At 52.6% G+C, this 24,796-nt stretch overlaps 1 protein-coding gene across 1 annotated transcript in view; it reads right to left on the bottom strand.

The window, feature by feature from the left end:
* Positions 1–24,796, bottom strand: part of LOC114070678 (protein scribble homolog) — a gene marked incomplete at its 5' end in the record, with an annotated part of 50,086 nt that overhangs the window by 14,384 nt on the left and 10,906 nt on the right. Inside the window, 16 exons of the mRNA XM_027908211.1 lie at positions 432–620; positions 985–1,074; positions 2,459–2,624; positions 4,303–4,468; positions 4,758–4,805; positions 7,023–7,130; positions 8,264–8,389; positions 9,230–9,271; positions 12,045–12,113; positions 13,660–14,067; positions 18,293–18,376; positions 19,090–19,146; positions 22,330–22,386; positions 22,628–22,747; positions 23,463–23,651; positions 24,545–24,661. Of these exons, the coding sequence (XP_027764012.1) occupies positions 432–620; positions 985–1,074; positions 2,459–2,624; positions 4,303–4,468; positions 4,758–4,805; positions 7,023–7,130; positions 8,264–8,389; positions 9,230–9,271; positions 12,045–12,113; positions 13,660–14,067; positions 18,293–18,376; positions 19,090–19,146; positions 22,330–22,386; positions 22,628–22,747; positions 23,463–23,651; positions 24,545–24,661 (2,036 nt within the window). The remainder of the gene's footprint in view (positions 1–431; positions 621–984; positions 1,075–2,458; positions 2,625–4,302; positions 4,469–4,757; positions 4,806–7,022; positions 7,131–8,263; positions 8,390–9,229; positions 9,272–12,044; positions 12,114–13,659; positions 14,068–18,292; positions 18,377–19,089; positions 19,147–22,329; positions 22,387–22,627; positions 22,748–23,462; positions 23,652–24,544; positions 24,662–24,796) is intronic.

Raw genomic sequence — 24,796 nt, 5'->3', positions numbered from 1 at the left:
AAAAGATGGCCTCATCCTACTAATGTTTTGGCTGCAGCAAGTTCTCCAGCCCAGCGTTGCTGGATACGTGGAATCCCATTTTTCATTTTGAATATGTGACCTTGCAGCTTCAGTAACACGACCGCACATGGGTTACACGGGAGGTGGGAACTGGGTGCTGAGGGAAGGAACACACCCACCACCACACAAAGGTGTGTTCTTGTTCGTCATGAACCCCCCTGTGTCCATGAACGTGCAAGCACTCTGGGAATCTGGGAGCCCCCTGGAAGCAGACAAGCTCAGCTCAGCTCAGCGGGTGCTTTGCATGGCTTGAACTGATCCTTCATAACCTCCCTCTGGAAGGGTCCTGTATTCCCTAGTTTTATTCCCCGTGCAGCAGCTCCCTCTCCGTGCTCCAGCCCGGCACAGGAGCAGTGGAGGCTCTGGCTCACCGTGCTGCCCTCCACATGGCTCGTTTCTCGGCCTCCAGAGCCCGGCGCTCCGCTGGAGACAGCTCCTTCTCCTTCTCCTGCCCGCTCAGCAGCTCCGGGCTCTGCATCCGCAGCCGCTCCTGGTGCCGCCGCTCGGCCTTGGCCGTCCGCACCGGAGCCCCGGGATCCCCCGGGAACGACGGGCTCAGCCTGGGCAGGGAGAGGAGCAGTGAGAGGGAGGATGGCGGGGTCCACACAGCTCACCTGCCTGTGAGTGACACCCCAATCACCTCTTCAGTGCCACATCCACGGGTATCACCCTGGGAGGACACAGGGCAGTTTCTCCTAAGGAGTTTCAGGTTAGATGGGGCTTGGACCAACTGTCCTTGGCAATCCCCGCATGGTGGGGGGTTGGAACCACGCGGTCTTGAAGGTCTCTCCAACCCAACCCATCCTGGGATTCTCTGAAATTGGTCCCAATCAGTTTCCCTCTCTCCACCAAATCCTTCCCTTGCAGCCTCTGGCTGCTAGAAAGCAGGAACGATCCAGTCGCTGCCCCAGCAGCCCCACTCACCCTGACATGGAGTTGGTTCCCTGCTCAGGTTTGATCCCCTCTTCCAGAGAATTCCTCTGCAAGCTGCTGTTCTCACTGAGCTCTGAGGGCCTGGAGGAAACAACCCTGTCAGCTGCAGCACCACAGGGTGCACACCTAGAGAGGGTGGGACAGGTACACCCCCCCAGAAAGCAACAAATGGTTCAGGTGAAGTCACAGCCCTCCGTGGTTTTGCTCAGCAGCTTCTCCACCATCGCTGTGAGCATTCCCATGGGGATCTCCTAAATGTCCACACTAACATCACAGTTCATTTCCTGCACTTGGAGGTCAGCCAGCCACTAACAGACACACACAGAATTTTTGCCTCAGTTTTTTAAATAAAAATATTTGTTGGGCTTTCTCTTCCTCTGGATCTCTCCCTTCAGTCCCAGGAACTTGGACTTCACAGTTGGCTTTGTAAGGTGTGGCACAAAGGCATTCCAGACAGAGGAGTCCAAGAGAAATTCAACTTGGAAGCACGTACCTTCATTACAGATTAATTTGATATATTTTTTCTTGCACAAGATGGGCCACAGAGCTGCTCCAAGAGCTGGAACCCCTCTGCTCTGGAGCCAGGCTGGGAGAGCTGGGGGTGTTCAGTTTATTGTGACACTCACCCCTGATTTTTTCTGCTCAAGTTTATTTTGGTTAAATTTCAGTTTCTGTTCTAACATGAGAAAAAATATTTCAAGAAACACAAATTCACTCTCTTCCACTGCCTCCTCTATATTCAAGTGTAAATAATAAGCAACTGAAAATCATCTGATGGATCCAGCCTTCCTGTTCCTCAGCCTCCCACGTTTCAATATGAAAACAGGAGTAAGTGGGACTTCCCAAAAAGCCAAGGAGCTGCACAAGGCTGATGTCCTCCTTGGAGCTGCCTCAGCACAGGAGGGGGAAGTCTCAGGGCATAATTGTGTGAGAAGTTCCTCACCTGAGACTGGGCAGAAACAACAGAGAGAAATGGGACTCCACATGCCAGGGTAAATGTGTTCAGCCACTGTGACTGGAAGTGTTTGTGGAGAGGAGAATGTCTGTCCCAAAGACTCCAAAGAGAGATAAGGACGGCTTCAGCTTCCCTCAAGTGCAGCCTTATTTTATCTGGAGCCTTTGAGAACCCTTTTCTTATTCCTCAGTTCTGTGCCCAAGAATTAGAAAAGCACCATCAAGACAACGTGGAGGCCAAGACCTAGAGAACTGAGAAACAAAAGCCTAAGAAACCCCCAGCTTGGTTCTGCATTCAGCTTATCTTGAATCAGCCGTCTCTAAAAATCAACATCCCTTCATACCCTCTGGCACGGTTGAAGGAGCTGTCCCCTGAAAAGGCAGAGCTGGAAAGTTGCCCCTTTCTGTGCTGAAGAAGAAACCTGGCCCACCCTCTTCCTTGAGAATTCCTGGGACACCTCTGACACAACGTAGGTGGTGGTACAGGGCTACCTGTGTAGACCTGTCTTACCGAGCTGCTGGAGCCTGGATGCTCCTTCCGTTCAGCCTCTCGACCTTGTACTCGACACCCTCGATGATGACACTGGACTGCACGGCCTCAGGCACCTGCCTCACCTCCTCCTCCTCCTCAGCTTCCTCCTCCAACAGAAGGGCTCGCTGCTGCTGCAGCTTGCGGGCTGCCAAAGAAGACAGGAGCCAGCTTAGACCACAGAGCACTCGCTGAACCCCCAGCGATGCCACCTTTAGCTCCCCATCGCTCCAAGTCCGTGCTGGTTTCAGTCCATTCCCTCTCAGGGGACAGCTTTGTTCCTCCAGCATTCCACTCATGCTTCGGATGGAACAAACCCTACACCATTCCCTCAGTCCCTCCTTCCTTATCCACCAAACTTCCATTCTTGGACACTCTGTGGGCAGATTTCCAGCAGCCTCTCATGTCCAGCGTTCCCATCCTCAAACTGAAAGTTGGGTACGGACTCTTTTGCCCCTCCCCCAGAAAACAGTCCTGGGAATCTCCATCTTCCCACTGGCCTCCTGAAGGAACCAAGGCCTGGGGTCCTGGACAGAAGGAGACAAAGAGCAGGTGGCTCTCTGAGGCAGATGTCCTGCAGGTGACCAGTCCCCCAGGGGTGTTCCTCAGGGCTTAGTCTCGGAGCCAGTTCTGGGCGAGGTTTTTATTAATACTTCCACCTGGCTGCAGGGGCAGAATGCACCAGTAAGACTTTGCTGATTATGCCAAACTGAGAGGTGCTCTCAAGGGCTTCGAGGTCTTGCAGAGGGATCCAGACAGGTTGGAGCATTGAGCAACCATTAATGGCATGAAATTTAACACGGGCAAATGCCAGGTTCCGCACCTGGGACAGAGCAATGCTAGGCCCAGGTATAATTTGAAGAGGAGTGGCTGGAGAATTCAGTAAATGCCCTTTTTTCCACTTCACACTGTTCCTCATCACCTCCTATAACAACTCTCAAGCAGGAGGAAGTGATATAAAAAAACAGAGCAGCAATTTACCTCCTACTACAAACCCAGAGCAGCATGGTGAGCACTCACTGAGAGCTCCAAGAGCTCTGCTGCCAGTCTGCACCCAGTGAGGGTGCCACAGTGCCATGCTGCTGCCCATCTGGGCAGCTGGCACGGACTCGCTGTCTGGAGCAGCAGCACCACATCACATGTTACTGAAGTGTTTAAAAACTGCAGACCTGCTAAAGTGAGTCCAGAGGAGGGACATGGAAATGCTCTGAGGGCTGGAGCCCCTCTGCTCCAGAGCCAGGCTGGGAGAGCTGGGGGTGTTCAGCCTGGAGAAGAGAAGGTTCCAGGGAGACCTGAGAACCCCTGCCAGGGCCTAAAGGGGCTCCAGGAGAGCTGGAGAAGGAATGGGGACAAGGGCCTGGAGTGACAGGAAAAGGGCTTCCCACAGCCAGAGGGCAGGGTGAGATGGGATTTTGGGAAGGCATCCTTCCCTGTGAGGGTGGAGAGGCCCTGGCACGGGTTGCCCAGAGAAGCCGTGGCTGCCCCATCCCTGGAAGAGTTCCAGGGCAGGCTGGCTGGGGCTTGGAGCAACCTGGGCTGGTGGAAAATGTCCCTACCCATGGCAGGGGGTGGGACTGGGTGAGCTTTAAGGCCCTCCAATCCAAACCATCCTGGTTTGTGATACAGGACACCCCGACACCAGAGCACCTCCACCAGCCCACACAGTATCAGTGGAGCATCCACAGAACTCCTCAACATTCACTTACTTCAAGTTATTCCCAGGCCTTTTAATTACCACCCATGGGCTTCTCTTCTGGAAGTGCTGCATTTCCATGGGAAAGGCATCACTCAGCAGGCCAAATTCCTGTGCACAGATTCCAACATACCTTCCTCCTCTTTCATTTTCTTCAGGTCGTCCTCCCCCACCAAGGACACACGCTTAGGAGGCTTGTCCAGGTGCTGCTGCTTCACTTCGATCTCAAAATACTTCTGCCTCTCCCGGAAGGACCTTTGCTCGGGGCTGTGCTGTCCCCCTGGCCTGTGACCAGCCACCTGCGAGAGCCACAATGCTGCCCACGAGCCCCCTCCAACCCCATCACCACTGCCCACGGGCCCCCCCACCCAAGACCACTGCCCCCAGGTTCCCCAGTCACACCACCACAGTCCATGGGCCCCTCAGCCACACCACCCTCCTCGTGTCACCCCAACCCCTACTCTGCCACCTGCTCCACACCCTTCTCCTCCTCCCCCAGCTCCCCCGTGCTGCGAGCCCATCTCCTCATCACAGCTCCCAGATCCTCCTGACTCCCACCCTCTTTCCAGCCCCAGTCCCGAAACTCACCTCCGAGGCCATTTTGGGGTTCTCTGTGCTGCTCTGACCAGACAGTTCCTAAGGACAGAGAGAAACAGCGACATTTTAAAAGGAAAGTTTCCGCCCACCCCCCGTCTTCCAGCCACGTGAGCTGACAGAGGCTCCCAAACCAGTCCCGCAACTCGCACAGAATTAACAAGTCAGGATGATATCAGCGATAGTCAGGAATGAGGATTTACATTAAACTGAGGGTTAAACAGAACCAGGTGTGACAACTTCTGAAAGAGCAGAAACTGAAAAACATGAAACAGGTGGAGAACAGGAGCAGGGGCTGAGCTGGAGGGAGTTCACAGGAGCTGGGAGGGGCTCACTTCAATTTTCCTTACATCAAAGATAAAACCACCCAAAATTTACCACTTTTACAAAGATAAAGAACAGAATACTGGATGACTAAAACGCCAGGGAGACGAGAGAGTCCACAAAACTCATCTGTGAATGAGGAATCCATAGGGGTAAACTGAGAACTGCCAACAAGTTATGGAAAAGATGTAAGTTTTTTAATTAGACAAATTGAAAGGATCCACAATAACAGAGCAAGATGACCCTTGGCTTCATCCAAACACACTCCAAAAACTAACAGGAAGTTTTAATTTTGTATAATATGGAGTACAATAATAGAGAAGGGAAGGAGCTAAAAAAGGCAAAAAATAGCTTCCAGCTGAGAAGCAAATGCCTGGAAACAGGAATTATTGCTGCTACCACAGAAGCAAAGCCAAGAGCTCAACACAAACGTGCAGGACCAGAACAATCCCTCCACAATAACTCTGAGTGGAATGACTTGTGACAATGCCCATTTGACAAGCACAGGTTTTTAATGGACTTTTTAACTGAGTGGAGGTTCATGCCTAAAACAGTAGCTGATATATTCCTAAAAATCCAGAAGCAGGCAGAGATAATGTGAGCAGTGGACTTGTCAGTCTGTCCAAGTTCAATGGACAAATGTAATTAAACAAAAATAATTTAAGGGGACGAAAAGAATTTCCCTCAGAAGTGCAAACTGCCAGGTAAATCTCCCACAGGAGCAGAAATTGTTCCTCAACCCGCAATGCATTAGCTGGAGATGGTGATGCTGGAAACATTTCTGTGCACAAGGCACACCTGACCATGAGCTTGGGTCACCTGGGGGATGACAGGTGCCAACAGAGACCAGTTCCACCTCCTGTTCATCCTGGGCTTTGCTACATCTTCCCTGAGGTTGTCTGACAGTCATTAACTCTGAGGAAATTAGTCAATAAAGCTAAAATGGACAAAGGTCAAGCCTGAAAACAGTAGAGACAGACTGTGACCCCTACTGATGTACCAAACCAGATCAAGGTGAGGGCAGCTGGGGATGAGGGAAGACACAAAGTGGCTGTCACAAGTCACTGCAGGATAGCCACAGCTTCCAGCATGAGCATGGAAAATGAAAGAAGGGGAAAGGAGGGGAGGGAAAGGGAAAGGGAAAGGGAAAGGGAAAGGGAAAGGGAAAGGAAGAAGCAACACCCCAGTAGAAAGCCACCTGTGAAACAGGATCTCATTTGCAGCAAGAATGTGCCAGCAAGAACAAGACAGGGACAGGGAAAAGGGAAGCAGTGAGGTGATTCCAAGAGCAGAGGGCCCCAAAGCACCAAAGGGGTTCTGCCAGAGGGTTCTGCTCCTTTATCAAATGCCTGTCTACATCAGACAGTTCCAGAGCTCTCACCCAGATGGAGCTGCCATGCATGGACACAGGCTCCTTGGGAAGGATGGGCAGGGAGGACGGTGTGGGAGGGTAAGCAGCAGGTTCAATGATTCTAACTTTCAAGGCTGTCCTGTTTTGCATGGGAGACTAAGGCAATGACCTCCAAGGCCTCATCTAACCTGAGCTGTTCCATGATTCAGCTACATGGGAGGGGAGAAAAAAATAGTTCCACTGAAGCTCAAAAATCAAAATCCCCTCAAAAATAGCTCAGCACAAGTTTAGCCTGGCCCTGGACTCTGGAATTTCAGAGTTCCTTTGTATGAGAACAGCTTGGTGGTACATCAGCATCCCAACGTCCAAGGAGAATAACGATGCTTTGAGATTCCGGGACCTGATAAACTCACAGACAGGACTCTGCAGGGTTGGGAACAGATGCCAAATTCCACAGGACCTCAACGTCCCCCTTCTCTACAGCGGCTTTCTTTGGAGGGAACAGATCACCACCACCTTCTTCCCTTCTCACACCTGCTCTGCTCACCCCTGTGCTGGAGCAACCCCCCAGCAACACAAGTTACCTGCGTCCCGAGCAGCGGGTGGGACAGGGGCACTGCTGCGAAGGTCTTGTAGGCCTGCTTGACATTGATGGGGACCTCGTCAGGGGAGGGTGGCGACGGTGGCTTTTGCTACAGGGACAGACAGGAGGCAAAGGTGAGCACAGGTGGTGTGAAAAAACCCACACGGGGGAGACACAGCCCAGCTCTCTCGGCCTGCGGAGCCCGAAGAGTGGGGATATGAAAAAAGAATGTGTAATGGAATATGTAAACCTTGCCAAGGCTGTTTCCTGAGCCTTGGGCAGGAACACGAGGAGCAAAGCACTGCACGTACACTACACACAGCAGCACGTGGGTCACAGCCCTGTTTTATTTCCTGGATGGTGGAGGAATGGTAATTGCAGTGGCACAGATCCTCACTGATCTGACAGGAATGCTGTGATGGATCTCCTGGCCAAGGACCACATTGCTGTCACAGTCCTTGAGGACTTCCACCCAATTCAACCAGCATGTGCCTACCTGAATCAGGGGTTTGGGGGCTGGAACAGGACAGTTACATGGTTGACTCTGACCCCTACTAAGGGTTGAACAAGATTCCTTCTAGTGGAAGGTGTCCCTGCCCATGGCAGGGAGTGGAACCAGATGGTCTTTAAGGTCCCATCCAACCCAAACCACCCTGTGGTTCTATGATCTGATTCAAGCATTTGTGATCTGGGAGGAGATCTGCCTCTGATCTCAAATATTTCCTCTGCAGAATTCCACTTACTCAGAAACATCTGACAAAGTCTGAGGGGACCTTCCTATTGCTCGTCACTGTCTTTGCTGGTCCTTTCCTCATCCACCTTCCCCATGGCCCCTCCTGCCAGGTTTGGGGGAAAGCAGAGTTGGGGTGCCAGCCACTGAAAAAGGTTCTGTAGGATTTATGTCTCCACAGAACTTAACACCTCACAAATATGGCTCTAAACCTCTCCCTGCTCTGGGGATTTTGGCCACAACAGCTTCAAGCATTGCTGACTCCTGGGATGGGCAGACACAGGGCAGCTGGGGAGGCCCAAAGAAACAGGTGGGATGCGCTGCCTTTGATGACTCCTGCCTGTGAGGAGTGAGGGCTCCTCCCTGGGGTACCCAGACTGGTGCGTGGACACCAGCGGCCTCAGCTCAGGCACGTGGATGTCAAACCACACCGTTGCTGCTGGGAGGGTGTCCAGCCAGGTGGCACCTAAGGCAGGGAGATGGCTTTCAGGGAGGAACCCCAGGCCACTTACAGAGTTGTGGATCCTGAAGCATGGCTCGGGCTGCTGGAAGGGGTTGGGGCTGTCCCCCTCCTCCGCAGTGTGCGAGGCAGCGCTTTGTCGCACGCGGGACAGAGGCTGAATGACGCCAGGCTTGGTCTGCTCATGTCAGCGCCCCAGAGAAAAGCAGAGGAAGAGGAGGGGGAGGGAGAAAGAGAGAAGAGAAACGAGCAGTTAGGGCAGCAAGGTGCCTGCCATGCAGGTGAATAAACAAATCTATGCAAATCCATGCACCCCAGCTTCATTCCTCAGCTGTGCTGCCCGCTCCAGCTACCAGACCCAGACCTGCAGGGAGAGCTCCTGGGGCCACCACCACAAGAGATTCAGCCAAGTCAGGGCCACGCAGGGTTATGGAGAAGGCCAGGACACAAGGGAGCATCTGCCACACAAGAAGCAGCTACAAGGGTCAGTGTGAGTGTGATGAAACTCAAGAGAACGTGAGCACTGGGGATGGAGGTAGGGAAACATCAGCCAGGAACTGGAAACTGGCAGAAGCTGTAGATGGAAGTGAACCAGACCCAGTCAGGGCTCTGACTAGAAATGCAGTTATAGGAGCAGAGGCAAGAGTCTAAGATTGACCTAGGCATCATCGTCACTGCTGGATATTGTGTGGAAGCGAACAGAGCATCGGACACTAAAGAGAGTGGCAGCAGGAGTTGGGTAAGCCAGCAAAAACCCCAGGAGTGGAAGCTGCGAGGGGAAACAGGAATATAAGCTGCAAAAACAGTTGTGCTGGGTTTTCAAATTGATCACATTTAAGACTTGGAGCATTTGTACAAACTTGAAGCACAGTGGAGGACTGAAGGAGATAGAATAGGAGCCAGCAGTTGAGCTGCAAGGCTGAGTGGGAGTGAGCACCCACAGGAGGAAGAGACAAGCTCCACGTGCTAGGGGATGCACAGGGACACCACAGTCAGGCCTCAGGAGAGTTGTACTCACTGATTTATTGTCATCCTGCGACGTAATGAAGTTAATGGAAGCCTGCAAACAGAAACACAGGTGTGAATCTGGAGTCCGCCCTGAAAACCTTTAGTTTACCTCTGCCCCGCTGCCTACCGTGTGTGGAGAACCCCCAGATCCCACAGAAACCCCTCACACCTGCTTCTTTGAGTGGGGGCAGGCTAGAGCCCATCTGCCAGAGCTTCTCCCAGCTCCTCTGCTATGCGAGGATAACCCTCAGCTCTCTGCACATCTCCAGGTTCTGACTCCCACTCTTGGCTGATCCTGGTCCTGGCCCGTGGGCACATCTCCTGGTCCTGGCCCCTGCTCACAGCCCCTGGTCCTGTTCCCTGCTTACATCCCCAGGTCCTGGTCCCTGGGCAAATCCTCTGCTCCTGGACCACGGACACATTCCCTGGGCATATCCCCACCCTCTGCACTCGCCCCCAAGCCGGAGCAAAGCCATCCCACCGCAGCTCCTCCCCAGAAGCGCTTGCAGGTGCCATCACAGCAGCAGCTCACGGGGGAGCAGCCCCTTGTGCCTCAGGTGCCACCAGGGCGCTGCTTCCTCAGCGAGCCCCAGGGGAGCCCCAAGCCCCCACGGGGACACGGAGCCGGAGCACGGGGCGTGGGCAGCGGGAGCAGCCGGAGCAGCAGCGCACACCGCACACCAGCAGCACTTACAAAGCGGGTCTCCCTGCCGGCCAGGTGAGGAGGCCGGGGGGCTGCAGGCACCTGGAGAGAGGGGCATCAGCAGGGGAGAGAATGGGAGAGAAAACGGAGAGACTGGGTTTTCCGCGGGAGAGAAGCACTGAGACTGCAGCACCTGGAGCTCCTGGAGTCCCCACCGCGGGGGAAGCCCCTCTGCCCTGCTCAGCACACACACAGACCCACCACAAACATCTCCTGCCTCCCCCAACCCCCTCACAGAGGCACGACGTCAACTCAGGACAAAGGATTCCATTTCCCTCAGGACTTCTCTGAAATAAGCCAATAAATTCTGGCTGGACTACAAGATGTTGAAACCAAAGAATTAACATTAAAAATAGATGGAGCCAAAGAATTAGAGATGCAATTCCTTGGAACTTCTGCTCTGGAGGAACAAGACTCCTGAATCCTCAGAAAAGCAGAGAGCTGGGGGTGTTCAGCCTGAAGAAGGCCCCTTGCAGTGCCTAAAGGAACTCCAGGAGAGCTGGAGAGGGACTTGGGACAAGGGCCTGGAGTGACAGGACAAGGGGGAATGGCTTCCCACTGACAGAGGACAAGGTTAGATGGGATATCGGGAAGAAATTTTTCCCTGTGAGGGTGGGGAGGCCCTGGCATGGGTTGCCCAGAGAAGCTGTGGCTGCCCCATCCCTGGAAGTGTCCAAGGCCAGGTTGGACGGGGCTTGGAGCAACCTGGGATAGTGGAAGGTGTCCCTGCCCATGGCAGGGGTGTGGAAAGAGATAGTCTTGAAGGTCACTCCCCACCCAAACCATCCTGGGAATCCATGGAAACCAATCTCAAAGAAAACTGGCAGTTGTGGTAAGAGGAAAAACTACAAACAGCCCAAAACAAACCCTCACCAAGTTTGCAGCTGCTGTCAGAAACACAAATAGGGAAACACATGCAGTTGGAACAAAGTGCCTTGAAATAGTGTTGCTCTAACAGATCTCATCCTCTTCTAATCTTGCTTTCTTCCTGATAGACACTCAATTCCAAAGGATCCAAGAACTGAAGGAGCAGCAGGAGATGGACTGAAGTGCTGCTCCTACAGTTCCAGCTCATGGTCTCGATCCTTCTCCCAAGCCCGTGTCACTCATCACCTCACCCCAAGGTAAAGCCCTTCACCTCAAGAGTCCTCTCCAGCTCTGAGAACTGAAATGGCTCCACTGAAGATCAGGGAAGTGTTAGAGCCAGTGGGGAGAGCAGCTGGACAGCTGCTGTCAAACAGCTGGAGAGCAGCTGTCCAGCTCCAAAAGGAACACAACAGACCCAAAATGACTACGGACAGAGGACAAAGTACAACCTGCAGTTCACTCCAGCCCCCAGTATAAAACCCAGTTACAGGTAATGGCTGTGAAGGGAAAATTAAAAATTCCATTTAAGATCATTTAACTTCAAAAGGTTCAACTGAGCTATGACACCTCCTGCCACAGGATGGACAGTGGGAGCAAAGAGACTCAGAGACTGAGAAGGAAAGATCAGAGTTGATATAATGAGTAAGAACAGTGAGGGAGGACAGGTAATATTCATAAAGAAAAAATAATCAGAAGTTACAAGAAATAAAGACACTTTCCACTGCAGAAGGAAAACCTCTGAGCAAGGAGGTGTAGCAAATCACTTCCTGAGGGCAGGGTCCTTCCACTTCCTTCCCAACAGCTCACGTGGGTCACCTCCAGTGTCCCACACAGATCCAGGGATCCTCTGGGAAGCACTGGGCAGCACTGGTTTACAGACCTGAGATCATTCTCCAAACACTGACTCCTCCATCTCTTACCACATACCAGTTGCCAGGGTCCCTGTATAAGGCATTGGTGAGGCCATTCCCAAAATACTGACAACTACGGGTTGTACCACTCCAGGTCCATCATCGCCCTGGAATTAAGCCACCTCTCAGAGCTCATTTATGACCAGCTAATCACCCTCCTGGCTCCCTGAGGCATTTTGAAGGAGGGAGTTCTTCCCTTGCTCTCTAGTTGCATCCTGTGACAGATCCCCTCCACCTCGACAGTGTCACTGAAGGACGAAAACTGCCCTCAGCTTCCTCTGCATTTCATCCCTGGAAGTGCCTCCCTGCCTTTCCCATATCACCTATCCAGGGGCCAGTCTCACCTGCAGATTACTGGGAGAATAGGGGGTTTCACGCCTGGAATTTCCTGTCCCAGACTCGCCCACAGGAGCCTGAAAGAGAGAAGACAAAGCTCGAGAGTTACTGTATGGCAGGAGAAAGTCTGTAGAGCCCAGGAGGTTTGGGACACCCTGGACATCCAGCCATGGCTTCTCACCAGGGAGCAGGGTTAGCAGGACCCAGCAGCAGCTGGAATGTGCCAGAAATTCCAAAAAGCACTAGAAACAGCGAGGGAATTGGAACTGGGATCACATTCAAACACCGGGCAAGGTCAGCTAGATCAGGTACAGCCTCTGAGAATCCTCTCCCCTGACTCCTCACAGCCCTCATAGGCAGGGCCACAGTCCAGGCAAACCTCCTGCTGTACAGGCACTGAGCAAAAATTGCCATTTCCAACTGGAAGGAGACAGGAATCACCCCCGACCACATCCATTACTATTGGCCTGGTGGCAGAACCAGTGGCATTGGAGAGGCAGAGCTCTCCTCAATTCCAGAGGAACCTCTGGCACCAACGCTTGGCTGAACCAGCCGACAGCCCATCCCAACAGCTGAACAGGGAGCAGAGTCCCAGGAACCACCTGCACTGTGACTGCAGGAGTGAGGAGCACATTTCAGAAGTATTTTAGATGCCTAAAGATGAAAGGAGGTCATTTGGAATTTAGAGAACTGTTTAGGTTCCCAGTCACAAATACCACAGCCACTGGTCAGTTGGTTCAAGTTAGCCTTGGGCAACAGTGTTTAATCTGACCAAGCCTGAAGTGACCTGAAGTTCATACTGGAGCACAGATTCCACTACGTGCCTTGCTCTAAGCTGACCTGCCTACACACTGGTTTAATTCCCTAAAACACCTCCAAGATCAATACAGCTGGGGGCTGGGTTGGTTGATTGATTGGTTCTTCCTCTGTGGGGGCTGTTTATCTGTGGTTGTTCAGCTTTTGAGACCTCCCAAAAGGCTGAGAAAGCAAGAAGGGAAAAGCAACGTGGAGCTCATCTGGAGGATGGACTAGACCCATCTTTGGGTCTAGTCCCTGCTCTGCCAAAAGTTCCCTGTGCAACAGCAAGCATGTCAAACACAAACAGATTTCCCAAAGCAGAAAGCAAAGTTCTCCCTTGAAATCCCAGCCTCATTCTACCAAAAAGTGTCATTTGGAGGAGCAGCTCCTGGGCTGCAGATCGACCGCGGCAGCTGCTCTCCGCTTGCTTTTCAGACCTCTAAGAAGGGCTGTTCAGGCCCCAGGTGGCACCAGCACCGACCTCCCACAAGCCCTGCCAGTCCCGTGCTGCCAGCTGAGCGGGCAGGGACACCGCTGTCCTAGCTGGCCTCAGAAGGACAGCAGGGAAGTCGCAGATGTCCCTGTGTCCCCTCAGCGGGGCTCGGCAGCGCACACACGGCCATGACCGGGGTGCGTTAGTGGCTGGAGGACAACACACCGACCCTCGGGGACCAGCAGCCCCCACACGCAGTGCTGGGGGCACACGGGTTAGGGGGGCCCGGCCCGCGGGCACCGTGCTGCCCGGCGCTGGGGTTTAGTAGTGGGGGTAAGCCCAGACTGTGTGAGTGCATGCCAACCAAACCCCACGTGGCACACGCCGCTTGCCTTGGAGTACAGGCTGGTCTTCAGCACGCCCCCGCTGCCATAGCCCAGGGGAGGCCCTCCCAGGCCGGCTGTGCCCGCAGCCTTGCCCCTGCGGTTGGCCACCACAAAGGGGTTCTCACTGAAGGGGATGGGCTGTGAGTCGATCAGGCACTCCGGCTCTGGCGTTTCTGGAAGCTGCTCCTGGGACAAGGGACGCCCTGAGGAGTCCTGCTTGTCTCCCCGGGGTTGTTCCGCCCCGCTCCTCTGCTGATGGGGTGACGTGGAGTGCTGAGGGGGCCCAGCCACACTGCCACTGGTTGCACCCGCTGCCGGGTCCGGGGACGCTTCCCGGCTGTCCCATGCTGAGGGCAGGGACAGCACCGTGCAGTCACCCTCCATGCCGGAGCTGGGCTTAGTACACTGAACAGGCTGAGAGGAAAACAGAAGGATCAGACAGATATAAGGAGAAGAGAATAAAGGAGAGGAGGAAGAAAATATAGAGCAGCTGCTGAAGGACAGGGGAGAGAAGAATTCCGGCACTGATGCCCACACACACACCGTGCCATCCCTCTCTCCTGCTCTGCCACCAATCTGTGACCCCCAATGCCACTTTCAGGAGAGGACCCTGCTGTGCACACGTACCCTGAGGAGCTGAAAGGCACGAGCGCTCCCTGCGCTGCTCCAACTCACACACATTTCTCCAGCTGCTCTCCAGCCAAACTCACTGCCAACACCTGCATGAGCACACATCCTCCCCCTGCCCACCACAGCACACAGAATCACAGAACAGCTCGGGTTGGAAGGGATCTCTGGAGATCAACCAGTCCAACTCCCACACCATTCACACTCCCCCTGCCATGGCCTGGCCTCTGCTGTCACACTGCCACGTAGTCACACAACACCCACCCCGTGCATTTCCATCACACCTGTACAGGTGAACGTGGTTTTATGGCCCCAGGGCATCACAATTCACCCAAAGTACCAGAGCTCAGTAGAGCTGATGGAGCACAGACCCCTTGGGTGGCTCTTGCTGAGGGCAGGACTGAGGCAGCCCCAGCTTTGCCAGGGCTTGCACCCAGTCCAGGCGAAGCCCCGACCCTTCCTCTTAATGCTGTAGAAGAAAATTTGTTACCCCAGCCACAGCCTTCGTCAAGAGAGCAGAGAAAGGCAGAGAGCAAAGAACAAACCTTCCATCCAAGTGCCTCTGGGGAGCAGAAAGACCTCTCCTGTTCAGAACACATTCTCCAGCTCCTGTGTCATGGCAGTGGTCACCAAAATAGCTCTCAAGGGTGGGCTGGTGACTACAATGGCAGCTGGGAGGCTCAGGAATTTCGGAGGCCCTCCCCTAACCCCCCCAAACCCAACCTCTGTGGTTGGCAGAGCCCTGGCTCATATCACGTTTCCTGAGCAGCAAAGTCTGTGCTACCTTGAGAAATCCTGCCATTGTGGCTACATGACTTTCCAGTGTGAAAACCCTAATTCCAACCGCCTTTGCCCAGAGGGCCATCAGGCCTGATAGTCCGTGGGGAGCCTTAATCCCTATTTTGTTCTTGGAACTGACTGGAACTGGGCAGGATCTGCCCCTAGCTGTAAGCTCCAGTTTCCACTGTCGTGGCATGTCCCGGTGGGGATTTCTCACTCCCTGGCCCCACAGGAACTATTTCTGTCAGACAAGCCACAATTTCTATTTTGGGTTAGCAAAGATTTGGGCAATGCAGTGAGCTTTCCCAGCCTGCAGACAGGACAAGCATGTGTTACCCTGCAATCTCCAGGGCACTGAAAGAAATCTAATCTGAAATCTGCAGAACCAAGTACAGAGAAAGAATCAGTGGCAAGAAACCAAAGAGAAACAAACTCAGAGAAGAAAGTACGGGTTGTTAATTAACTAATCATGGTGGCCTGGCACCGAGACATGTCAGTTCTTCTCCGCTTCCCATAGTCCAGAAAGCAAAGCTAGACTTTAATCATTCTGCTGTGATCAGTGCCTCGTGGGTCTGGCTTTCCCACCTGTTCGATGACAGAGACTGTAACAGCTCTTTGACTCCTGCAAGGGCACAGTCATAGAGTCACAGAATCCCAGGGCTCATCTCATTCCACTCCCCTGCCAGGGGCAGGGACACCTTCCACTAGACCAGGTTGCTCCAAGCCCTGTCCAATCTGGCCTTGGACACTTCCAGAGATGGGGCAGCCACAGCTTCCACCCAGACATTGCAGTACACCGGCTGCATGGCCAAAGAGCATCGCCCAAACGAGCATTCCCACGCTGCTTCCGAAGGGAATTTTCAGTTGGGCTTCTAAGAGCGGACAAACAGAACAGGCAAATCATCAGCCTTTGTTAAATCCTGCTCACAAAGGGACCCAGATGCAGCAACACAGATTGATCCGAGGCAGACAGTCACCTGCTCCCTCCTCTGGGGGCCATTCTCAGAACCCTCATGACAAATTCCACCCTCAGTTACAGCGGTCAGGATTGATGTGCACCTCCTCTTGCTCCGTTATCAGAACACGAACAATTCCCTGCAGCTCTTCTTGCTCCACAGCCAGGACAGGAATGGTTCCCTGCATCTCCTCCTGCCCCACAGTGAGGACAGGAATGGTTTCATGTAGCTCCTCACGTACCATGATGAGGATAGGAACAGCTCCCTACAGCTCCTCCTATCCCAGAGCAACGACAGGAACAGCTTCTTTGCACAGAACTCTGTCAGTAAAAGATACCCAGACACTGTTTCTAGAGGAGAACGTATGTGGTGAGAGAGCTGGGCTGGAGACAGGGAGAAAGAGAAAACCCCAGTGGGAACGGGACAAGAGAACAGATCATCTGGATGCAGTCAGACTGTCCAGAGATGGACGACCTGTCGCTGACCTGCCTGTCCTTCTGCTGGAAAGCCCACCCTGGCTGAGTCTTCCAGCGGTCACCAAACAGGCCAGAGCAGCTCCAGAAAGACCACCAGAACCTCCCTATCCCCACACCAGAATCTCACTTGTCCCCACGGTCCAGGCAGACGTACTTTTCCAACCAGAGCAAAGACGGGGCCAGCGACAGCTGGACAAAAACCACCCATCGGCACCCTTGGGCCCTTCCCTGAAATAGGACATTTATAGATGCCGCCCATCACCCCGGCATTCCGGCACACTCAGCCCCACATTCCCATGCCAGGCGTTCCCGGGTTGACACAGGCTGCGAGGCACAAGCTCCCAGAGGCTGCTCCGCTCGGGACCACGCTTGGGTTGTCCGACACGGAGGCAGCTGCTGCCTGGGGCTGGCTCTCCCCCTCTTCCAGCTACCGAGTTACACTCAGAGGTGCTAAAAATAAACCTTTTCCTGATAATGCTTTTTGTGTGAGCAGCGGGAGGGAAACCTAAAAGCTGAGAAGTACGGGAACAAAAGGAGCCAGAGCTGGAGACAATGCAAGGCTGTCATTGAGTGAGGCAGAAAGCAAGAGGGCCTGGAAACGGGAGGAAAGAGAACAGAAGAGACCTGTTTGCATGGAATGGAATGGAGACTAGAAAGGTAAAAGATGATCCCAAAACGATGGAGTGGGATGATGAGAGCAAAGGGAGGTCTTGCCACACCAGAAGGAAAGGAAGGTGGACACCGAGGATGTGCGAAGGAGCAGACAGAAGCCCAGTGGAATAGGGGTGATGCAGGGAAGATAAAAGGAAGCAAAGATGGAAAGGGGAGAATTTAAACAATACAGAAGGGAGATCAGTTCGTAATCCATAAAGTTTGTGAAAACTGGAATTTCTCACCACCACGTATGAGGGACTGGCAGGCAGAGCACAGGGCAGGAGCATCCACAGCTGGAGTCACGACACACAGCACGATACATGAGCCACAGGGCTCAGCCACGACACACAACCACAGCCACTTTGCCTTCTGCAGGCCAGGGGAATCTTGGTTTTCATAGAATCTCAGGATGGTTTGGGTTGGAAGGGACCCTGAAGACCATCCAGTCCCACCCCCTGCCATGGCCATGGCCACCTCCCTTTAGACCGGGTTGCTCCGAGACCTGTCCAACCCGGCCTTGAACTTTTTTAAATACTTTTCAGTCTCAGCATCTTCAGCCTTTCTCCTTTCTGAACACCACTCCAAAATGGATTTACAACTGAGCTGTGCACCCAACGCTGTCATCAGTGTGTTGGGAAGATTCTTTGCCTCCCTCCTTGGCAGCTTTCTGGAGCTGCTTCCTTCCACAACAAACCCCTGCACTCTTCCACTCACCTCCCCTTCTCTTTCTTCTGGGGTGTTCTTTCTGCCTTGTTCCAGACTTTGTTTTTTTTTGCAACTTTGCAACTTCTCTTCCCAAAAAGAAAAACTACCTGGCCCTTGCTCTCCTCATTTTCTTATTCCCATCTTTTTTTTTTTTGCAGCTACCTCCTGTTTCAGTGCCAGAGTACCCCCCAGTTCTGCTTCCCTGTTTTCCTCTGCAAAGGATGCTGTCACCTCCCACAGCATGGCACAGGCGAAGGGCACGTAAGGAAAGGACCACGGCCTCCCCTGCAGGGATCCCCATCTCCACAGCTCCTCGCTGCCTCCCCCAGAGGGACCCCCACCTCCTTAACTCCCTCGTGGCCACTCCCCCACAGGATCCCCACCTCCTCGGTCCCCTCACAGCCTCCCCCCCTGCAGGGACCCCCCCCAGCCCCCACTCACAGCACGGTTGCCTCTCTGCAGGCCGCTGCTGGGCAGTGCTGCCAGGGTCCGGTAGTCCAGGCGCAGGGGTTCACTGGGGATGCTCTGGAGAGGGGCAAAAAACCACAAACACCAGCAACGGGTCAGGCCCAAAGTCAGTAACTAAGTCAAAGGAGGAAGAGCAATGACAAGGGAACCACCCCAGTAATAACCAAGGCCTTATCTCCAAAACTCTGCCTGGAAAAGGAGCTGGAATTGTTCCAAACACAACCATGGGGATGCATGGCGGGGGCTGGGCTTGAGAAACCCTGCAGAGAACATATCACTGTGGGCTCCTGGCCACCCACTGCTGCTCAGATCCTCTCACTCCTCTTGCTCCCACATCCATGCCCTCACAGGGAGGGAGGAGAATGTGCTGTACCTACCCGTTTGCTCCAAGAGCATCCAGAACAGTTCCAGTCTGGACCTGGACATGTTCAAGAATACAATTCTGCAATTCCTCTAGTTTCTTTTCTCAGCCTTAACTCACACTCACTCTACAAGTTTGTTCAATTTATCTTGTCATGTGTTGCCTTTCTAACCCCAAACAGAAGTCCAGGTTTCAAACCAGCCACTGTTTTCCACCGTCCCTTTCTCAATCCCTTATACATTTCTTCAGTTCCAATCTCTTCTGTTATCCCCAAAGTGACATCCTTTTAGGGGAGGGAATGGAGAACACAGGCTACAGGGAACAAACTCTTTTTTGGGACTTCTCCAGCCTTCCAGTCCAGATGTAGCCCTTTTCTGGGACTCTCCAGCCCTCCCTCCGTGCTGCTCACCTCCACCTCCTCCTCAAGCTGCTGCGTGGCTGCCTCCCGCTCCCTACGCATCTGCTCCTTCCGTGGGACAGGACAAAGCCAGAGCAGAGAGACAAGAGAGAGGGAAAGAGGTCAGACATGCCAGGTAGGAACTCCCAAGGGGATAGAGGAGCAGTGCCAGCACCAGCAGAGGGGGAGCAGAAATTCAGCATGAATCCTGGGTCCAGGGAAAGAGGAGCTGGAATTCTGCACCCGCATAATTATCACCAGCAGAATGGACAGGGACACCCCGGACAACACGATCAGGCTTGCCACAGTGCAGGGGGAGAGCAGAGATCCCCAAGATCCTCAGCAGGGACAGTCCTGGGGAAAGCAAAGGAAAGCACAAGCCACACAAAGCACTAAGGGAGAGGAGGAGGCTGCTCATTGCCGGAAGAGACACCTTGACAGAGCAAGAGAGGTTGGAAAGGAACGGAAAAACAAATCTACAGAGCACAGGCCTGGCTGTCACCGAGGAAAAAAAGGCCTAAAACTCACATGCTGCTTATAGCATCACATAAACACATCAGGGAGGGACAGATCAGTCTTAGCACAAGGCCGGGCCCAGCACAGACCATCAGCCCACGGTCACTCAGCACCACAGGGACACTACAGAGTGACCAGTGACTAATCCCGAAAGTCCCAGCCATGGGCTCGCTTCCAGGCTGTAACAGGAAGGGATCAGTGTGGGACTTGTCCTAAAGACTGATTTCTGGGCGCTGATACCTCTGTGCTTTGTTGCCCAGAGCTGGGGACACAGCAGCAGCATCCTTCCCTTCTCCTGCCTACAGAACCCTCCCGGCTGCTCCTCCCAAGATGGTCCAGAAGTCCCAAGGCTGGGAGGCTGAGAGGTGGAAAGCAGCTGACAGGGAGCCAACTGAAAACTCTGCTGAGCACCTGGGCCCTTCTCTTCAACAGCTTCCATGCATTACAGATGCTCAGTGTCCCACACTGCCCCCGGCCTCCACAGGAGAAGACACGAATGGTCTGGAGGATCACAACTCCCAAAGGGATACTGAGGGATAGTTAAAGGTCTATTCTGGATCCAGTTATGCTTGGTTCTGGACAAGCTCTCTGTAGGGTGAGGGTTCCAGGTGACACTAATCTAGTGTATGACCCTTCTCTGAGTACAGGAGTACTTCTCTGAGAAGCGACAGGAGCACCAGCCAGCCCAGGTGGAGCTGTGAAATGCTCAAAGTCCATCTCTGACAACATTGGGGAAGGATCTGGATTAAGATTAGAAAAATAACTAGAGCCACGGAGCTGGGACAGACAAATACACCAGGAATCAGTCCACGGACATTTGGAGTTACTGATATTTCTACCAGAAGCTGAACTATCAGAGAACTGAAGGCAATAGATGTCTGCAGCAAGTGGGTTTGAAAACCTCTACAGCGAGTAGAGCAAAATCAAAATTCTTCCCAGTTCTTCAGTTCACAACTGGCTGTAGGCTGGAGACACGTTTGGTCTCTATTGTTCTTGTGCAGGAATCAACCCAAATCACTGAAGAACAAGAAAAAAGATCCAAAAACGGTGACAGAAATTACTGAGGACGTGGCACCAAGATGGGAACTTCCTTCAGCGTTCCAATGGCCACCACACAGTGCTGGCTCCACCCTTGAGAGAAATTTATTCCTCTGAGGAGCCTGGAGCATCCACTGCTGCCTCCTCCTGACACTCCAAGGGAAGGGGTACCAAAAAATACCAGCATTTTTAAAATGAGACATAGCCAAGGCTACTTCACTGATCCAAAAGGTTTTCCTACTTTTTTTTTTTTTTTTTTTTTGCCAAGTACTTTTAAGTAATCTCAGTATAAACTTTGGCAAAACCTTTCTTTACCTGAGCCTGGACAAATGCCACCTGCTCAGCCTGAGCAGCAGTTTGGGGCCAGACTTGGTTTATTCACAGGTGTTAAAAGTACTGATACCGACCCCACAGTACCTGAAGTCTCCTGGAGCGTATTCAACTCCATATATCCATATTCAAATCCATATATCCATATTCAAATCCATATATGCATATTCAAATACAGATTCAAATGCATATGCTGCCAACATAAAACTGGCAGGAAAAGCTTTTGCTCCAACAGAAACACGATGAAATCAGGTTTGCTGAACCACTCTAAGTTCCTGCTCAGGCAAAGAACTGGGCATTTTATAGGAAAAACTAAATTGATCTGAATTGGCTCCACTCTGGGCTGAACCAAGGGCACTGGTGAAGTCCCTCCTGCCTAAATTATTCACAGAATCACAGGATGGTTTGGGTGGGAAGGGACTTTTCAGGGTCATCTAGCAATGAGCAGGAAGCCTCCCACAGGATCAGGTTGAAGATTATTCTGTAAGGTCGTTCCACTTCCATCAGAACTGCCAACCTCACCCCACTCTTGTGGGGCAGCAAATGTGAAAAGGCTGAGAGACTGCAACTGCTGAGAGAACGTCAGGTGTGACTGAACTGGAAACCTGATGAAACACCTGCAAAATGTGCACACTCAACTGCCAGAGGAGCAGATTCCCAACTGACAAGACCAAAGAATTCAGTTTTTTCTCTTCCAAATGCTGACTGGATAAATTACTGTTTTAGGAGAGATGAGTGGAAACCCCAAGTCCTTGAGGGGCTCGAGTCTGTTGATCTATTTCTGGGAAATCTTACTTCTGTTTCCAGAAAATTCTATCTCTGTTTCTGTGCAAGGTTGAACCAATGGGCAGAAACACCAAATGCTCACAGCAAAGCAGAGAAACGACCATGTGAACTGAGGAGAACAAAGCTGTGACTAATTACCAGTGTCACTTCTCCACTCAGGGCAGCTCTGAGCTGTGTGTTCTCATCTTTGCTCACAAAAGCTCTGTCAGGTCATGGGGTACTGGACGGTGAGAACTGATTAAATCTGCGACTTCCAAGCTCACTGGCCATTTTTCTCAAAGCTGCAGCTTGGCCAGGAGGTACCAGCAGGTAACAAGAATGGACTCTGAACACCAGAGGCGCATCACCAGAGAGGTGCATAGGGAGATACAGCAAAGCCAAAGAGCAGCTGGGGTAATGGAGTGCTTCTCTACAGAGAGGGAATGCCCAGAGCTGCCCATGGCACTGACAAGGAAACAGAGATCCAGAGCTGCCGTGGCACTGACAACGGCACAGAGATAACCTGTGGCACCTTCCTCGGGGCTCACGGGCTCAGCAAAGTCACTGCCACAAACAGATTTTGCTACACAAAAAAACTCTCACCACTTTCTCCATTTCTTCTCTCTCCCACTGAGTTGCTTCTCTCACCATTTCCATCTCCTAGGAGAGAGCAGAGTTAGAGCCGCCTCAACCAGTGCTCTCTCCACACCTGGAGCACCTGGAACCTCGTGAAGGCGCCGCAGCCTCATCCTAGCGCATTCCTGATCCAAGTGCTGGGATCCCATGCCATGTCCAGTGCCTGTTACGCTGCAGATTCCATGCACCAAGGGAAGACTGACTAGAGATTTCCAGAAGCTGTTTCCACTCTCTAACATGCTCCCAGTTCAGCCAGAACACCCACCTTCTGCAGGATCTCCAGTTCCTCAGGGCTCAAATCCCGGTCAATGGAGGAGATGCTCTCTAGGCTGTTCTTGCGCCCAATGCCAGCAGCAAAAGGGTTTGCAATGATTCCTGGGGACATCTGCAAAGCAAAAGGCAAATCTCACCTGCTGGAAGTCCCCAGAGTGCCATTCCAAAAACTCCCTATCCCGGGCTCCCAGGTATGGAGTACCAGGACAATCCCTGATTGTGAGAACCAGAACTCTTCCACAATTTGAAACCTCATTCCACAGAATGCCAGACTGGTTTGGGTTGGAAGGGACCTTATGAGCACCCAGTTCTAACCCTTCAGCCATTTCAGCTGACAAGTGCTCAAGGAACCTGAGGTCTAAGAAAGATGAATGGACCCAGGTCCATAATCTAAGAAAGATTAAATGGACCCAGGTGCAAGAAAGGGATGAGGTGAGCAGGGATTGGGTTCATGTTCTCCTGGAGAAATAAAAGCTGACTAGCTGAGCCTTGAAAACAGAAATCTGAGAGAGCACAGGGTTGCTCCAGGGAAGCGTTATCCTGAAAGGCAAACAACAATAAAGAGCCAGACAACTGACTGCAAAGGAAATATTGGCCAAAAAAAAATGGGCCCAAATAATAGCCTGGGGAAAGTGAGCTTGAAAACTTCATTTCAGTGCAGTGCTAGCATGGGACAGCTCTGGAAGCAGCAGGAACGAGACAGTACTGAGGGACCACTGCTTTTCTGGACTGGCAACCGCCTCTGGTTCATATCATAGGTCAGACTTTGAAATCTGGGACCTCAAAAAAAAAAATCTACAGCAAAAGGTTGGGACTCCAGTCCTCACCTCGATGGCAGCTGCAGCCTTGGGGTCGAAGCCGTCGCACACCAGCACGAGGAGCGCATCGCCCACCCCTCGGAGGATCTGCACCGCTTCCGTGTGCGTCATTCCCAGCAGGCTCTGGTGATTCACCTCCAGGATCCGCATCCCCACCTTCAGGCGGCCGTCCCGGGCCGCAGCCCCAGAGGAGCTCACCTGGAACAAACCGGGGTAGGTCACGGTGTCACTGGAGAGGTGACAGAGGAGATCAGAGAGCACGGGGACCATCGGGAGGACAGAGCGAGAGGGGACAACGAGTCAGGAGAAGCATCTGCAAGTACTGCAGTAGACTCATGGAGAGAGCAGGGAAGGAAGAGCCTGTACAGACTGGTAGAGGAGACAGGTGTGCAAGAATCTCTTATGGGAGATAAAAGACTGTGAATTTGAAATGTGCTGTCCCAAGGAAACAAACTGCTTTGGCTTTGCCAGTGAAGCTGGTGAGAAGGAAAAGCTCTCAAATCATGATGGGATCTCAGAAAGGGAAATCACTGTTTGGTGGGGGAGAGACACAATGGAAATGCAAATGAAGACAAACTAAGGAGGAAGTAGGCAGGGATCAGACATGCAAAGAGGAAGAAGAAAACAAGAAAACACGTGTTACTTCTGGGGGAAAAGTGATTCGAGAATAAGTGTGACACAAGCAGTCACAGGGTGTGTGGCACAGGAGGAAAAGGGGAGTAATTCCTGATGCTCCCCATGGAAGGAGGGAAGAGCTCATGCGTCAGAGGGGGCAGGAAGCCACAGGCATGTGGGAAGCAACAGGAATGTGGGGAAAAGGAAGGATGTGTGGGTTCACATTACAGAAAAAAATGTGAGAGGAAACACAAGGCAAAATAAAGGCAAACAGAAAATGGAAGAACAAATGGTGTAGCTGTTGTAGAGGAGGAAATATGAAAGGACAGGGATTTGCCTCCTTAGGTGGAGGAAGAGTCTCTAGAACTGCTGCAACAGTGAAAGCAGAGAGAGCACACCCAACAGATCCCCCAAGGATCACCCTTCTCCTGGCAGTCCTCGCATGGCATTGACCTGCAGAGTTAATGCTCTGGTACCTTGGAAATGAAGATGCCTTCATCGGTGGGATCAAACGGATTGCCAGCATGGCCCTTGGCTCCACCCCGGATGCTGATGCCCAGCTTCTCTCCTGGAGCCTTTTCAATACATATTTCCTGGAAACACAGAAAAGTGTTCTTGTTTTTGGGACAAGATCATGCTGGGATAGCTGGGGGAACACTCCTTGGAGTGGCCATATTCTCAATGCCCTGAAGAGGTCCTGAATTAATCCTGTCCCTCACCTGGCAGTT

The sequence above is a fragment of the Empidonax traillii genome, unplaced genomic scaffold (genome assembly GCF_003031625.1).
Source record: "Empidonax traillii isolate 1590-97213 ecotype Southwest subspecies unplaced genomic scaffold, ASM303162v1 scaffold1657:size115891, whole genome shotgun sequence".
NCBI lineage: Eukaryota > Metazoa > Chordata > Aves > Passeriformes > Tyrannidae > Empidonax > Empidonax traillii.
The sequence above is the reverse complement of the archived record's forward strand: the minus strand, read 5'-3'. Positions and strand labels throughout refer to the sequence as shown.